This window comes from Perognathus longimembris, chromosome 26 (genome assembly GCF_023159225.1).
Source record: "Perognathus longimembris pacificus isolate PPM17 chromosome 26, ASM2315922v1, whole genome shotgun sequence".
NCBI classification, from domain to species: Eukaryota; Metazoa; Chordata; class Mammalia; order Rodentia; family Heteromyidae; genus Perognathus; species Perognathus longimembris.
This window is the reverse complement of record NC_063186.1, coordinates 9,828,664-9,844,635: the sequence shown is the minus strand read 5'-3', so window position 1 is coordinate 9,844,635 and position 15,972 is coordinate 9,828,664. Positions and strand designations below refer to the sequence as shown.

Here is a 15,972-nt window from a genome sequence, read left to right as displayed (position 1 = left end):
GGCCTTGAACTCAGGGCCTGAGCACTGTCCTGGCTTCCTTTTTGCTCAAGGCTAGCACTCTGCCACTTGAGCCACAGCGCCACTTCTGGCCGTTTTCTATGTATATGTGGTGCTGGGGAATTTAACCCAGGGCCTCAAGTATACGAGGCGAGGCAAGCTCTCTTGCCACTAGGCCATATCCCCAGCCCCTCTCTACTTATTTTTTGCTGGCTAACAGGGCATAAGAGTCTCAGATTTTTCTGCCTGAGCTAATTTCAAATCAAAATCCTCAGATCTTTGCTTCCTGAGTAGCTAGGGTTTCAGGCATGAGCCACAAGTGACTGGATTTGAGTTAGTGTCTTCACCTTCCTGGATAAGCTCTATAAGAGTTATTCTGGCTCAAGGAAGAAGATTGATTCTATTCTCTTATGTCAGAAAAAGAAGCCACAAAGTGCAAACCACGAGGGGAGTCTCGAACTTTTATGAGAATGTAACTGCCAAGCCATCTTCCTTGGAAACTGATGAAAAGACCTACTAAAAATAGAAAGTGGATGGACTGAGAATATGGCCTAGTGGCAAGATTGCTTGCCTCATATACATGAAGCCCTGGGTTCGATTCCCCAACACTACATATATAGAGAAGGCCAGAAGTGGCGCCTGTGGCTCAAGTGGCAGAGTGCTAGCCTTGAGCAAAAAGAAGCCAGGGACAGTGCTCAGGCCCTGAGTCCAAGGCCCAGGACTGGCAAAAAAAAAAAAAAAAAGCGGATAACTTTGGTCCTCAAAGTAACAATTGAACAGCCAAGAATAATATTTCTGAGAACTGCAGGACCTTGGGACTTCCTAAAAGTCCCAAAGAGCTCAGGTTGCTACTAGGCTCCTTGTTTCTAGTTCTACATGGCTCAGCGAAGACCACTCCTGATCTTTCCTAGTTCTTTACCTTGGACCACCATCTCAGGGCTCTCAACTCTGTTTCAGACTAAACCTCCGCTTCCCATCCCCCTTGGAGAACCTGAGTTCACTAGCTGTGATGAATCCGGGCAACGTGTGTATTTTACTGGGGCGGGGGTGGGGTGGGGTGGTAAGTGTGGGGAGGGGAGGGGGTGTCTCACTCCAAGGCCTCAGAAAAAACACGCCAGGGCAGCTCTCGACCATGGAGGTCGACCTCTGCTTTTTCTCGTTTCCAACTGTGAACTTGTGATCCAGCCTCAAGACTGCCCCGAGTGGTGTCCACGAAGGCGGATTCCGCTAAACCCCCCACTTGGCCTCCTCCAGGAGCGCTAATCCCCTCTCTCCGGAGCCGTGGGGAGGCGGGGAAGAGGGGGGCGGGGGCGGAAGAGGCCACGACGACGACCTGCAGACCCGCCTCCCCCCGCGGACACCCCATCCTCCCCCCACAGCGTTCGCTCGTACGACGCTCACCTCCCATATAAAAAAAAAAAAAAAAAGAGATTTTTGTCACAAGAGGCCTAAACGCCAGACGGGGACCTGCCGTCCAGAGGCGCGGGGCCACGAGCGGTGGCGAGAGACGGGAGAGAAACCAACGTGCAGCACCATCGTCCTGGCTCAGGCTTCTGAACTTGATACTCCCGGGAGCCGCAGGCGCGAAAAAGAAAAAAAAAAAAAAACACAAAAAAAGCCCTTCTTGGCTCCGGCACAATCCCGAGGCTGAAGTTCCCGTGAGAACCGTGGCGGGCGGAAAGCCCAATGGCGGCCCCGCCCCGCCGCGCCCCGCCCCCGAGAGCGGTTCGCGCGCGCGTTTCCGCGACCTCGCCGGAAGTCCCGCCCACCGCTCCCGCCGTACCCTTTTTGAGGGGGGAGGGATGCCCAGACCCGGGACTGGAAGGTGAAGAGGGGGTGTCTACCGCGTCGACAGCCTCGGGAGACCTCAAATAATCCGTGCCGGCGTATCCGCTTTGCAGTTGGAGAAACGGCGTCGCGCACGGGGCGGGCGTCGCGGGGAGCGGAGCTCCCCGGATGGCCGGCGGAGGCTTCCGCTACGGGACCCGGAAGGGGTCGCGCTGTCGCTGATGGGAGTTGTAGTCCGGCCGTGGTTGGGGGGGGGCCAGCGGCTCATGCGCCGTGCACCGAGGCTTGTTTCACATCTGTAACAACAGGTGAATTGGGCTTTTTATTCTCCCTTTTCGTGCCTCCCCCCCGTCCTGGAGGAGCCTGCTGTAGCCGGGGGTGGGGGTAGTGGTCAGCACGAGGAAGGGGGTCCGGGTCCGCCCGCCAGGCTTGCGGAGAGGAGGGCGGAGGAGCTGGCGGGCCCGAGGAGCAGGCCGGGCATCCTAGGCCTGCCTGGGAAACCGGCCTGGCCGAGCCTTGGGCAACCAGGCCTCGGCCTGCTGTTGCCATGGAGCCCGGGCGAGGGCGGGGGCCGGACCGGTCCGGCGGGGCGGTCCTCGCTGTGCCCGGGGCTCTGCCAGGGCCATCGGAGCGGCCCGCTTCACGGGCGCACCGACGCCTTCGCCTCTGGGGATGCTCCGTTTCCTCCGGGCTGGGCCTGGAGGAAGTGTTTCGACTGCCCCGAGACCTTTTGTCTGCCCCTCCTCCTTTGAGCCCTGGACCGTTCGTCCGGAGAAAGACACACACACACACACACACGCACGCACGCCTGATGCATCGTAGCCCTTCTGATTTGCCCCCCCCCCCCCCCCATTGCACCGACCTTGTTAACTGGGGGAGGCCAAAGGGATGAAATGTTCTTTGTTCGCTGCTGGTGACTTGCCCAATTTTGCAGGGAAGACCTTGTGCATGTTGGGTCCTTTGTTTGTAGTGAACTGGAGTCTCAGGGGTCCTCAGATTTTCCCCCTAAGCTTGGAGTATGGCGAGCCGCGTGCTTTTTCTAGCTACTCCTCTTGGAACGATATTGAGCACATCATTGAGATTTTTGCAAGGTGGACACCGTGTTGAGCTTTATAAACCCCAGTCCTTGCAGGTTCACTGTAGCAGGTCTCTTGCAGGCTCTCCACCCATTCTTAGTTGCTGCCCAACTGGCTAGAAGAGGTTATCTGATGGTGTCCCTTGTAGTTTCTTGAAAGGCCTTGACTCACATCTTGTAATTTACCCTTAAATCTCAGCGTCTTGGCGTTTCCAAGGAGGGAGGCCTCTAATTTATGGAGTATTTGGGGTCGGTGTGAGAGCTTGTGTGCATTTACATCCTTTGCATTTTCTGTCTTGCTAGGTTGTCTTCTTAGTGGCCCAAGATACTGTCTGTTCGTATGTTCTATGTAGCTACAACCCAAAGTTTTATCCACTGGCAGACTTTTTTTTTTTGCCAGTCCTGGGCCTTGGACTCAGGGCCTGAGCACTGTCCCTGGCTTCCTTTTGCTCAAGGCTAGCACTCTGCCACTTGAGCCACAGCCACTTCTGGCTGTTTTCTATATACGTGGTGCTGGGGAATCGAACCCAGGGCTTCATGTATAGGAGGCAAGCACTCTTGCCACTAGGCCATATCCCCAGCTCCTACTGGCAGACTCTTGAACCCTTTCAAAACTTGGGAGATGTCAGTATAATTCAGGCATGTGGTGCATTTAGGCTTCCTTGTGGTAGGCCAGAAGTAAAGAAAGAGTAGTTTACTTCTGGCAGGGCAAGTTTTAGAATCACATCACTCAAATGTAGATTTCCAGCCTTTCCTGAGGTAAGTTGTATAACCTTGAGCTTCAATTTTCTTCTCTGGGAAAGTTTTTTGTTTTGTTTTGTTTTTACTTCTAGGGTATTTGCAGGAATGAAATGGGTTAGCCCATGGAAATACTTTGTGAACATAAATGTGATATTCAACATTGAGTTATTGTTACTTCCTCAATCTGGAATAATATTACAGCCCATTTATCTCCTTTAGGTAGATTTATAGTATAGTCATTATGGGCTTAGAAAAATGAAGTTGGGCCAGCTGCAGTTGCTCACACCTGTAATCCTAGCTACTCAGGAGGCTGAGATCTGAACATCACAGTCAAAGCCAACCTGAGCCGAAAAGTTCTCAAGACTCTTATCTCCAATAAACTGCTTAGAAAAAGCCAGAAGTGGTGCTGTGCTATGCCTCAAGTGGTAGAGCTCCAGCTTTGAGCACAAAGAGGGTCAGGAATAGCACCCAGACCCTGTGTTCAGGCCCTAGGACTGGTAAAAAGAAAAATGAAATTGGCTTTGTTTCAGGCTTGGAGGAAGTACTTCTCAGGCCTACATACCTTCCTTTATTTTGACATCCTCTTGGTATATTACAGGTAGTGGGGTAGGATAGCTCACTTTTTTTTTTTTTCCTGGTCCTGGGGCTTGAACTCTTAGCCTGGGCTAGGTCCCTTAGTGCTTGTGGTCAAGGCTACCTTTCTAACACTTGAACACTCCACTGTCAGCTTTTCCTTTTTTTTTCTACTTGAGTCACAGCACTACTTCCAGCTTTTTCTGTGTATGTAGTACTGAGGAATTGAACCCAGGGCTTCATGCCTGCTAGGTAAGCGCTCTACCACTAAGCCACATTCCCAGCCCCTCCACTGCATGCTTTTTGTGGTTAATTAGACGGAACAGTTTCATAGATTTTCCTGACCCGGCTGGATTTGAACTGTGATCCTCCGATCTCAGCTTCCCAAGTACCTAGGATGACAGGCATGAGCCACCAGCGCCCAGCAAACATTCTTGATGGGTCTAGAACAGGTCTTGGTAGGTTTTGAAGCGAGGTTTTAGTGTTTTGTGTGTGTTTTATGCCCTTAACCAAACTTGTTAAGAGTTAGTACATGAAATTCCAGTACATGAAATTCTGTGATTGGTGCAACTTTGTTTCTCTTTGGGGATCACCCATCTAGTGCCCCCTCCCTCCATTGTACTTCCTAGGAGGAGGCCCAGCCTCGTGATGAGGAATAGCAAGGGGAGAATTCAGTTCCAGTTCAAAAGCCTACACAATCTGAGCCTGTTCCTGCGTTTATAAGGTAAGTGCATTTAGCCACGTGTACAGCCTTGCTGGATCTCATTCATGCTCTGCCCTACTGTTAAACCAAAAAGACATGGTTAAAGGCATGTGTTAGTTCCATTTGTGGCTGTCTTGAAAGAGGAATGTCATTCTTCGTCATTAGGAGTCTGTCTTGAAATCATCCCTTATAGTCAGTATACCTAAATTTAAGTTGTGTTTTATTATGTTAAGAAATCTAGCAGGACACCAGTAGCTCATGCCTGTCATCCTAGCTACTCAGGAGGCTGAGATCTGAGGATTGTGGTTCAAAGCCAGCCTAGGCAGAAAAGTCTCCATGAGACTTTCATCTGCAGTTTACCACTCAAGAACTGGAAGTGGCACTGTAGTAGAGCACTAGCCTTGAGCAGAAGGGCTCAGGGACAGTGTCCAGGCCCTGAATTCAAGCCCCAGGACCAACCAAAAAAAAAAAAAAAAAGAAAGAAAGAAATCCTATCCTAATAGCATTTTATTTATCTCTATGTAACTGGAAAAAAACACAGAGGCAGTATTTTGTTTTCATACCACCACATTATTAGGAAGGCAAGTTTCTTTTGAAACTTGGAAATATGTTAGAGCTCTTTATGATACCTTTATGTGAGATAGCTTGTTATCTTGAATATCATACTACCTACATATTTATGCTAGAAAAGAAGATAGTATTTATGAGCATTGATTGACACTGGGGATCAGAGACATTTTAACAGCAAAAGCCAAGAGTCTTATTTCTGAGTAAATTAACTTACAATTTCTTAGCAAGAAAATATTGTTTCTTAATCATCACCTTTAGATGCCTTGTATTTTTAAAATACTCAAGTTTTCTTTAAAACAAGGATCCACAATGATACCCTTTTAAAAAAATTTAAATTTGGATAGGAGTCTGTAGAATGTAACTTCTTAAAATAAATTGTATCCTAATTGCTATTGTATTGACGTTTTCTCTCTGAACTACCATATCTTCACTAATTTCTTCTTTTTTTTTTTTTTTGCCAGTCCTAGGGCTTGAACTCAGGGCCTGAGCACTGTCCCTGGCTTCCTTTTGCTCAAGGCTAGCACTCTACCTCTTGAGCCACAGCGCCCACTTCCAGCCTTTTCTGTGTATGTGGTACTGAGGAATCGAACCCAGGGCTTCTTGCATGCTAGGCGAGCACTCTACCGCTAAGCCACATTCCCAGCCCTGAGCTACCATATCTTATCGGCTGAAATTTCCGGCATCCCTGGGGGAGAGAAGGCTATCAGGGCAGACCTGCTATGGACCTGAAAGATTCAGCCCCAGGTTAGCCTTTCACTCCCCACTTCCCCATAATTTAACTATGAGAGAAAATAATAGTCAGGAATAACCCTGTAGGTACCCAGGAGATGTCTTATAATAGTGGACATTCACCTAATGTGCTAAAACATGGTGTAGATGTATTTATTTATATTGTTATTGATCTATTGTGCCCATCCTGGGGCTTAAACTCAGGGCCTGGGTGCTATCCCTGATATACTTTTGCTCAAGGCTAGTACTCTACCACTTGAGCCTCAGCTCCACTTCTGGCTTTTTGGTGCCTAATTGGAGATAAGAATCTCATGGACTTTCCTGCCTGGGCTGGCTTTGAACCATGATCCTCTGATCTCAGCCTCCTGAGTAGCTAGGATGACAGGCTTGAGTTGCCAGCACCAGGCTGTGTAGATGTTTTTAAACTATGGCTACTAAAAATTATGGCACCTAATCTAATAATATATTGCTTGAACATCTATCTGAGTGTATGTATTTGGGACAAAAATTGTTAAAGTAGAGGTATTTTTGTTGTTTTTTTTTTTCCTATCAGCTTTAGGTATATTCCCCAACTAGATGTACTAATGAGTAAAATGCACCAATATCTTTTGCACGGTGGTGGTAGCCTTTAATTCCAGCACTTGGATAGCTGGAAGGGTCAACAGCTGGTCTACATAGCAAAAACCTGTGTCAAAAGACAAAACAAAAAAGAATTGGGGCTAATAGTTGTGTTTTCACTTAATATTTATGATTATAATTAACAAGTTTGTGAATTCTAATTATGAATTGCTAATTTGTTATTTCTTTGAGACATAGAGGCTCCACCACGGATGGCTTAAAAAGCTGTGTAGGTGTGTGTGTGTGTGTGTGTGTGTGTGTGCGTGTGTGCGTGCGGGTCCTGGGGCTTGAACTTAGGGCCTTGTTACTGACCTTAACACTTGAGCCACAGCTCCCCTTCCAGCTTTTTGCTGGTTAATCGCAGAGAAGAGTCTCCTAGATTTCCCTGCCCAGGGTGGCTTTAAAGGGCGACTCTCAGATCTCAGCCCCCCTGAGTAGCTAGCATTGCAGGCCTGAGCCACCAGTTCCTCCCTTACCCCCCCAAAAAAAAACCCACCTTTTTTTTCCCCCAAATCTTTAAACAATTACTTTTGGATGTTATTATTCCAATCTTAAACAGTGGGAAGAAGAAAGCTCTCAATTAGAAAGAAGTAAGTACATGTAATTAATTGAAAGCAGAGCTCAGCTTCTCATCCTTAAGACCGAGGAGCTGGGGCTGGAAAGGTAGCCAAGTGGTAGAGCATGCATGAAGCCCTGGGTTCGATTCCTCAGTACTACATAAATAGAAAAGGCCCGAAGTGGTGCTGTGACTCAAGTGGTAGAGTGCTAGCCTTGAGCAAAATGAAGCTCAGAGTTCACGCCCCAGGAGTGGGAAAAAAAAAAAAAGAGATTGGGGTGCTGTTGTGGGTGGAGCCCCCTAGTGAAGAGCTTCATTTTTTTTCTCTCTCTCTCATCTTCCTTACAATTCTGTTATTGAAAATCTTCTGTGAATTCTTAGAACAGGAATATTAACTGTTGCCTTTTGACCGTCCTTCTTAGGATTCCAGCTTTCCCTCTTGGCCAGACATGTTCAGCCTGGACTCATTCAGAAAAGGTAAGAATGTAATGATGCCTCCTCTCTGTGATCCCCAGCTGTGACTCCTGTGAACTTCCTTTACTATCCCATAGTTCTTTGATCCTTTCAGAGGTGGCTTTTCAAAGCCCTTCCCTTGCTTTGCATGCATAACTTCTGCCTCCTCTTACCCTGCTTTTTTTTGGGGGGGGTTGCCAGTCCTGGGGCTTGGACTCAGGGCCTGAGCACTGTCCCTGGCTTCTTTTTGCTCAAGGCTAGCACTCTGCCACTTGAGCCACAGCACCACTTCTGGCCGTTTTCTATATATGTGGTGCTGGGGAATTGAACCCAGGGCTTCATGTATTCCAGGCAAGCACTCTTGCCACTAGGCCATATCCTCAGCCCTTGTCTTTTTTTTTCTAAGCTGGTATTTTCCATCATCTGCTTCATGAATCTTTTCCTGACTCTCTTGACTAGATACAATTTTTCTATAACTTACCTTAGTAACATATCCGTGACAACCTGTGATTAGTCTATGCCAAATTCATTCATTCATTTTCTTATGTTTTTGTCACTCATGGGGCTTGAACTCAGAGCCTGCGGTACTGTCCCTGAGCTTTAAGGCTAACGTTTTACCATTTTGAGCCACAGTACCACTTCTGGTTTTCTGGTGGTTAATTGGACATAGGATTCTCACAGACTTTCCTGCCTGGGCTGGCTTAGAACCATGATTCTCAGATCTCAGCCTCCTGAGTAGCTGGGATTACTGTCTTGATCCTCTGGTACCCAACTAAATTCTTTTTTTGTGTGTGCCGGTCCTGGAGTTTGAACTCAGCACCTGGGCATTGTCTCTGAGCTTTTATGCTCAAGGCTAGCCTTCCACCACATGAACCACAGCTCCACTTCCAAATCTTTTGGTGCTTAATTGGAGATGAGAATTTTGAAAATTTTTTAACTGCCTGGACTAGCTTTGAACCGTGATCCTCAGATCTCAGTCACCTGAGTAGCCAGGTTTACAGGCGTGAGCCACCAGTGCTCAACCCAAATTCTCTTTTTACAATATTGGATCAGAAGCTCCCTGTATCCAGGGCTTGTTGTGCTGTTTTATTGTCTATAGTACCTGTCTGAGCATTTTGTACATGATAAACCTCAGTAAACACTAGCGGAAGTGTATATGGTGATTATCAGTGCATCATATGAACTCGGACAAGTCTTGAACTTAGTGGTCCGTAGCAGAGGACATGAGGAGGCTGCATAATCTACTGCAGAGTCATGCTGGAACTAAGCTATAGGGAAGAATTCAGGATATATTTAAGGGCTGGGAATGTGGCCTAGAGGTAGAGTGCTTGCCTCACATCCATGAAGTCCTGGGTTTGATTCCCCAGCACCACATATATAGAAAACGGCCAGAAGGGGCACTGTGGCTCAAGTGGCAGAGTGCTAGCCTTGAGCAAAAAGAAGCCAGGGACAGTGCTCAGGTCCTGAGTCCAAGCCCCAGGACTGGCACAAAAAAAAAAAAAAAGGATATATGTAACGCGAAATGAAATACCTTGTGAGAATTTCAGGAGCCCAGATCTTGAGGAGTTTGTGTGTCTTGAACAAAAGCATGGCTTCAAGGGAATAAAGAGTAAAACTCCTGTCCTATACTGAAACTGACGCAAGTTTGAGCCTCTCTCTGAACTTGCTGTACTCGGGCTGGGAATATGGCCTAGTGGCAACAGAACTTGCCTTGTATACATGAAGCCCTGGGTTCGATTCCCCAGCTCCACATATATAGAAAACGGCCAGAAGTGGCGCTGTGGCTCAAGTGGCAGAGTGCTAGCCTTGAGCAAAAGGAAGCCAGGGACAGTGCTCAGGCCCTGGGTCCAAGGCCCAGGACTGGCAAAAAAAAAAAAAAAAAAAAACTGAACTTGCTGTACTACTAAATAATAACCAGGCTAGCATGTCCAGAGCTTTAGATTAAATAGGCTCTCCCGATTGTGTCTCCCGATTGTGTCTCCCTGCCATGTTATGTTACTAGATGCCTAGGAACCACTGGCCAGGTGTTACTGTATAAATTTGGAATGGGCTAGGCTGGGAATGTGGCTTAGTGGTAGAATGCTTGCCTAGCATGCATGAAGCCCTGGGTTCAATTCCCCAGTACCACATAAAGAGAAAAAGCCCAAAGTGGTGCTGTGACTCAAGTGGTAGAGTGCTAGCCTTGAGCAAAAAGAAGGATAGGGACAGTGCTCAGGCCTTGGGTTCAAGCCCCAGAAAGGAAGGAAGGAAGGAAGGAAGGAAAGAAACTTGGAAATGGGGCCAGAAGGAGGGATAGATGGATGTTCCAGGGTTCAGAGCAACCTCTTTAGTACCTCTATTTGTTTTCATGGTGCTTGAAAACATTACTTTCTGGAACTGAAAGTTAGGCTCAAGTGATTTAGTGCCAGCCAAGTGAGAGAGCAAGAAGCCAAATTTCCATGCCCGAGTACCAGCATACACACATATATAAGCATATACAAATACATATTTTGTTTTTTCTTGTCTTTTGTCAGTCTGGGGCTTGAACTCCAGACCTGGGCCCTGTCCTTGAACTTCTTTTGCTAAGGGCAAGTGCTCTCTACCACTTGAGCCGCAGGGCCACTTTTAGTTCTCGAGTGGTTAACTGGAGATATGAGTTTCACCAACATTCCTGAAGGGGCTGGCTTTGAACCCCTATCCTCATATTTCAGCCCCCTGAGTAGCTAGGATTACAAGTGTGAGCCACCAGCACCCAGCTTCACAAATACGTTTTATCATATTTTTCTTTCCTTCTCTTTTTCTCTTTCTCTTTTGGCTAAGAAAGGACAAAACTAAAGGTGAGGTTAGAATGGGCAGCACATTTCTGTTTTGGAGCTGAAAACTCTATTTACCTAATAAGGAGAGAGGTTTGTCACCACTTGTAAAAGGTGTGTTGTTACAAGGATCAGGTGTGTTATACGTGTTAACTGCTTAGAACAAAGCCTGACCCCTCATAAACTCACAATCCGTATTGTCATTAAGAGGCTTTAAACTGTGGGCCTTGATTTGCTATAAGTAAGTATTATGTACTGACTAACAGTCATTTTATCTCACAGAGAACCACTAATCAGAAAGACTGTCTTCAATACTTCCCTTCAGGCAAACCTTTTTTTGGTTGTTGATTATTTTGATTATTTTGGGGTTTGTGGGTTTGTTTGAGTGCTGGTCTTGGGGCTTGAACTCTGGGCCTGGCTGCTGTCCCTGAGCTCTTTTGCTCAAGGCTGGCACTCTGTAAGTTGAGTTACATCTCCACTTCCAGCTTTTGGGTAGTTAATTGGAGATAAGAGTCTCACAGGCTTTCCTGTCCAAGCATGGCTTTGCACTGTGATCTTCAGGTCTCAGCCTCCTGAGTAGCTAGGATTATAGGTATGAGTCACTTCTGCCTGGCTTTATGCCTTCTTCAACTCATGCTTTTCTACCTTTCTATAGAAAACTCAGTGAATGTCTTCAGTTTAGTTCAGGTATTAGAGCTTCTTAAAAATTTACTTTGTAGTCACTGGTAAGTGTTGTTTAGTCTAAATGAATGCATGTGCTTGGAATGGCACTGTTAGAAAAGGAGACAATTCTAGTTAATTGTGGATTTGCTTTTAGCCTCTAGACTTAATCACAATAATTAATGAATCCCTTTGTTGTCCTTCCATAGAGGGAGGGAAAAAATTATCCGAGATGTGGGGACTAAGGTGGCCCAAGTTGAAACCATAGCAAATGCATAGATAGCTACAAAAGTAGAAGTTGGAGCTAGGTGCACGCCTGGCTTCCTAGCTACTCAGGAGGCTGAGATCTGAAGGATCATTATTCAAAGCCAGCCCAGGCAAGAAAAGTCCATGAAACTCTCTATCTCCAATAAACAGCTTAGAAAGCTCGACGTGGAAAGGTGGCTCAAATGGTAGAGTGCTAGTCTTGAACAAAGAAGCTCAGGGACAAAGCCCAGGTCCCTGAGTTCAAGTCCCAGAACTTGCACTAAGAAAAGAGGAAGAAGAAGAAAATGTAGAAGGTGGTGATTGGTTGGGTTTACTTAATGCATTGGCTTTCGGCTTTCAACTATTAAATAAAACTCCCAATGCCAGTCAGCAGCCCTGCTGCCCACCAGCTCCTCACTCTAGGGCAGTCATTTCAGGGCTCTGTAGTATGGGGGTGGGAGGGGGGTGACCACATGTTCTGATACCCTCACTCTCTCCCCCTCCCCCCAGATCGGGCCCAGCACAGACAGCGTCAGTGCAAACTTCCCCCACCCCGCCTTCCGCCCATGTGTGTCAACCCCGCCCCTGGAGGCACCATCTCTCGAGGTAAGGGGGAGGGGGCGTGGCCGCCCGCCTCAGCCCAGGGAGGGGGCGTGGCCGCCAGCCTCAGCCTGGTCCAGGGGTCTGTCTGCCTGGAGGTGGGGGAACGCTGGGTGATGGGGCTGTGGAGCCTCTCTGGAAAATGAGTCGGGGGACGGATGGGGCTCAGCTGAAACCCATGGAGCCCTTGGAAAATTCTGGGCTCTTCACAATCCTCGGTTATAGGGCCTGACCCCCGTAGTCCCCTGGAACACAAGTCGCCCAGGCGTTGTGCATCCGGCACGGAGAACAGTTCAGCTTTCTAGGGATGGCTCTGGCTCTCAAAAGACAGCAGGTCACAAGGAAGATCCCGACCTCTGCCCAGCCAGGTTCCTTCCCTTCTCCCCCTCAGTCCCTCAAAGCACTTTACTGACATTGAAATCCACCTGTCAGGCTTTGGGCAAGGTAAGGCTGTCGTTTTGAGAGGAGAGCATGTCAGCGCCCCCAGATTAGTGACAGCTCAACATCAGGTCACACGGCACCCAGAAACAGGGCTCAGAGCAGCATTTTCTACTCATGAGCATCTTTTTTTTCTTTCCGCTCAGACTGAGATCTTTTCTAGGTCTGCCAACTCTTAGCGTCCCTGGTGACTTGATCTTATTTTATTTTGTTTTTGTCTGATCCGTTGCTCCTGTCAGCCACAGGCTACCTGCTGACACGGAAGGAGCATTATTTTAGCTAATACGATTTTCCTTCTCATCTGGAGACACACAGCTTCTTGGCCCTTAGGCTCTGCCTGTAAAGTGCTTTGAAGGTTTCGAGCTTGGGAAGGGTAGAAGGGCCGGTGCTACTGCCCAATTCCTGCCCTTTGCTGCAATCCGCCCTTACTACTGATGGGCAGCTGTTATAACAGTCCCTGTGTAGACCCTCTGATTCCTTGCCTTAGGTGTTAAATGCCACCCCTTACCATTGCCAAAAACAAGAGTTGATTGCCCTTTTTTTTTTTTTTTTCCTTTCTTAAAATGCCCTGTAACTCGAAAAGGCTGAACGTTGTTAACATTTCCAACATGGCAGGTGAGTGGCTCTGAGACTGTCCCGTTGGGCTTTTGGTAAAGCTGGAAGAGGGTTAGCTGGGGGCACTGCTTGCCTTGCTCCTTCCCTCTTACACCTTAGCCTGCCTCTGATATGATTGTTAGGTCTTTCTGCCCTGTTCTGTCTTCTCTTGCCTGCCTTTCCCTCTTCTTTCTTTCTATTTCTTTCCTTTATTTTTGGCCAGTCCTGGGCCTTGAACTCAGGGCCTGAGCACTGTCCCTGGCTTCTTTTTGTCACTTGAGCCACAGCGCCACTTCTGGCCATTTTCTGTATATGTGGTGCTGAGGAATTGAACCCAGGCTTCATGTACATGAGGCAAGCACTCTTGCCGCTAGGCCATATTCCCAGCCTCTCCCTCTCCTTCTCCCTCTCCCTCTCCCTCTCCTTCTCCCTCTCCCTCTCCCTCTCCCTCTCCCTCTCCCTCTCCCTCTCCCTCTCCCTTTCCCTCCCTCTTTCTTCCTCTCCCTCTCCCTCTCTCCCTTTCTTTCTCTCCTCTTTTTCTCTCTCCTTCTTTCCTCCTTCCTTCTTTCTTTCTCTTTGTCTTTCATTCTTTTTCTTCCTTCCTTCCCTCTCTCTTGCTCTCTTCTTTTCATTATTTGAGACAATCTTTGCTATATCGCCCAGGCTGATTTCAAACTCCTGAGTCAAGTGATCCTTCCGTCTAAGCTTCTTCTTCATCATCATCCTCACCAGTCATGTGGCTTGAACTCTGGGCCTGGGCACTGTCCTTGAGCTCTGAGTTCAAGGCTAGATAGAGCTCTACCACTTTGAGCTTTATAGCTCCGCTTCTGGTTTTCTGGTGGTGTGTTGGAGATAAGCGTCTCCTCCTCAGGCTGGCTTTGAACTGCAATCCTCAGATCTCAGCCTCCTGAGTAGCTAGGGTGACAGGTGGGAGTCACCGGTGCCTGGCTACGTTACCTTTTTTTTTTTTTTTTTTTTGCTGGGATTATCAGGCTCCTGATACTGCCATTCCTACCCCACCCCCACCCCTCAATTCCCCAGAGGCTTCACGGCTGCTATTGCCCTTACGGTGGTGTGTGGCAGGAACCGTTTCTCATGCATTGAAATTAAAAAAAAAAAAAAATCCCCAGAATGGGTGGCCCTTTCTATGAACACAGAGTCCATCAGAGTCAGCATATGGAATTGGAAAAACAAAACCAAAGCTCAAGCTCAAGGGTGAATACATGGAGATAGCCACCTCCATGTGTCTCCACTGTTCCCAGTACACCGCCCGCATCCACTCAGCTCTGAGGCGTGGTGCCGTAGAAAGCCCCAAGGGGTAACAGGATAGCTGCTGTGATTTGGGGGTGGGGGTGGGGGTGTTCTTAATGTGGTAGTGGTTTTCCACCAAGGGGTCTGGAGCTTTCCACATGTGGAACGGAAATGCCGGCAGGTGGGTGACTTAGTAGAGTCATCAAGCAGCCCTCTCACTGATAGATAGGTTGGCTGCTACTTGCTATTCCAGCCAGCCATAAAATAAGCTATTACTGAGTAACTCGCCACAGGTTGGCCAAGCCCCTCAGTAGGTTTAGGTGCTGGTCGTTTCTCTTACTCTCTCCATATGTTATCTGGTTTGCTTCTTCCTATTGCCTGTTCTTGGGGGGGGGGGGGCTTGTTTTATTTTGTAGTTTTGTTTGTGCCAACCCTGGAACTTGAACTCAGAACCTGAGCACTGTCTTTGGGCTTTTTATTTTATTTTTTTCTTTTCAAGACTCTAGCACTTGAGCCACAGCTCCACTTCTGGCATTTTGTTGGTTGGTGGGAAATTAAAAGTCTCACAGACTTTACTGCTCAGGCTAGCTTCAAATCAGTCCTCAGATCTCAGCCTCCTGAACAGCCAGGATTTTAGGCATGAGCCACTGCTACCCAGTTTCTTGGGGGCTTTATTTTAGGTTCTAGGTATTCATATCCTTTGTATTTTAATTGCACCCTGGTAGCTACAACACATGAAGCAGAGCAAGACAATGCTTGATCCTGAAGTTCTCAGAGATGTCTAAGCCAATAAACTCCCATTTTCAGAACTTCCTTCCTTTTTTCACAGGTAAAGGAGATCACTTTCTCTCTCTCAAGAATGTTGGGAAGGGCTGGGAATATGGCCTAGTGGCAAGAGTGCTTGCCTCGTATACATGAAGCCCTGGGTTCGATTCCCCAGCACCACATATGTAAAAAACGACCAGAAGTGGCGCTGTGGCTCAAGTGGCAGAGTGCTAGCCTTGAGCAAAAGGAAGCCAGGGACAGCACTCAGGCCCTGAGTACAAGGCCCAGGACTGACAAGGAAAAAAAAAGAATGTTGGGAAGACTTAACTGTTAGCAAAAGGGAAGGACCTTAGCCCCTCTTGTTTTGTTTTGTTTTTTGGCCAGTCCTGGGCCTTGAACTCAGGGCCTGAGCACTATCCCTGGCTTCCTTTTGCTCAAGGCTAGCACTCTGCCACTTGAGCCACAGCGCCACTTCTGGCTGTTTTCTGTATATGTGGTGCTGAGGAATCGAACCCAGGGCCTCATGTATACCAGGCAAGCTCTCTTGCCACTAGGCCATATCCCCAGCCCCTAGCCCCTCTTGTTTTCTTCAACAAGAGTTGACAAAACATTTTTTGTGAGTCAGATGATAGAGGTATTTGAGGTTTTGCAGGCTGTATGTTTTCTGTGGCAATGAACTTTGCCATTATAGCACGAAAGCAGTTATAGGTGATACATAAACACAAAAGCATGTTTGTGTCCCATTCAGATGTTATTTATAATACCAGGTGATGGGGCTGGATTTGGTCTCAAGGCTATAATTTACCAACTCTTGCTATGGACC

At 47.7% G+C, this 15,972-nt stretch overlaps 1 protein-coding gene across 3 annotated transcripts in view; it reads left to right on the top strand.

Annotated features, from left to right (window-relative positions):
* The first annotated feature begins 1,898 nt into the window (after positions 1–1,898).
* Positions 1,899–15,972, top strand: part of Dhx30 (DExH-box helicase 30) — a 28,863-nt gene continuing 14,789 nt past the window's right edge. The window contains exons 1-4 of one of the 3 annotated variants that reach the window (XM_048334535.1): positions 1,899–2,093; positions 4,804–4,898; positions 7,773–7,827; positions 12,012–12,107. In XM_048334535.1, coding sequence (XP_048190492.1) covers positions 7,800–7,827; positions 12,012–12,107 — 124 coding nt within the window. In that variant the 5' untranslated portion in view covers positions 1,899–2,093; positions 4,804–4,898; positions 7,773–7,799. Of the gene's footprint in view, positions 2,094–4,803; positions 4,899–6,045; positions 6,192–7,772; positions 7,828–12,011; positions 12,108–13,122; positions 13,155–15,972 lie in introns of those variants that run through there. The other 2 variants (XM_048334532.1, XM_048334536.1) reach the window with 2 other exon arrangements.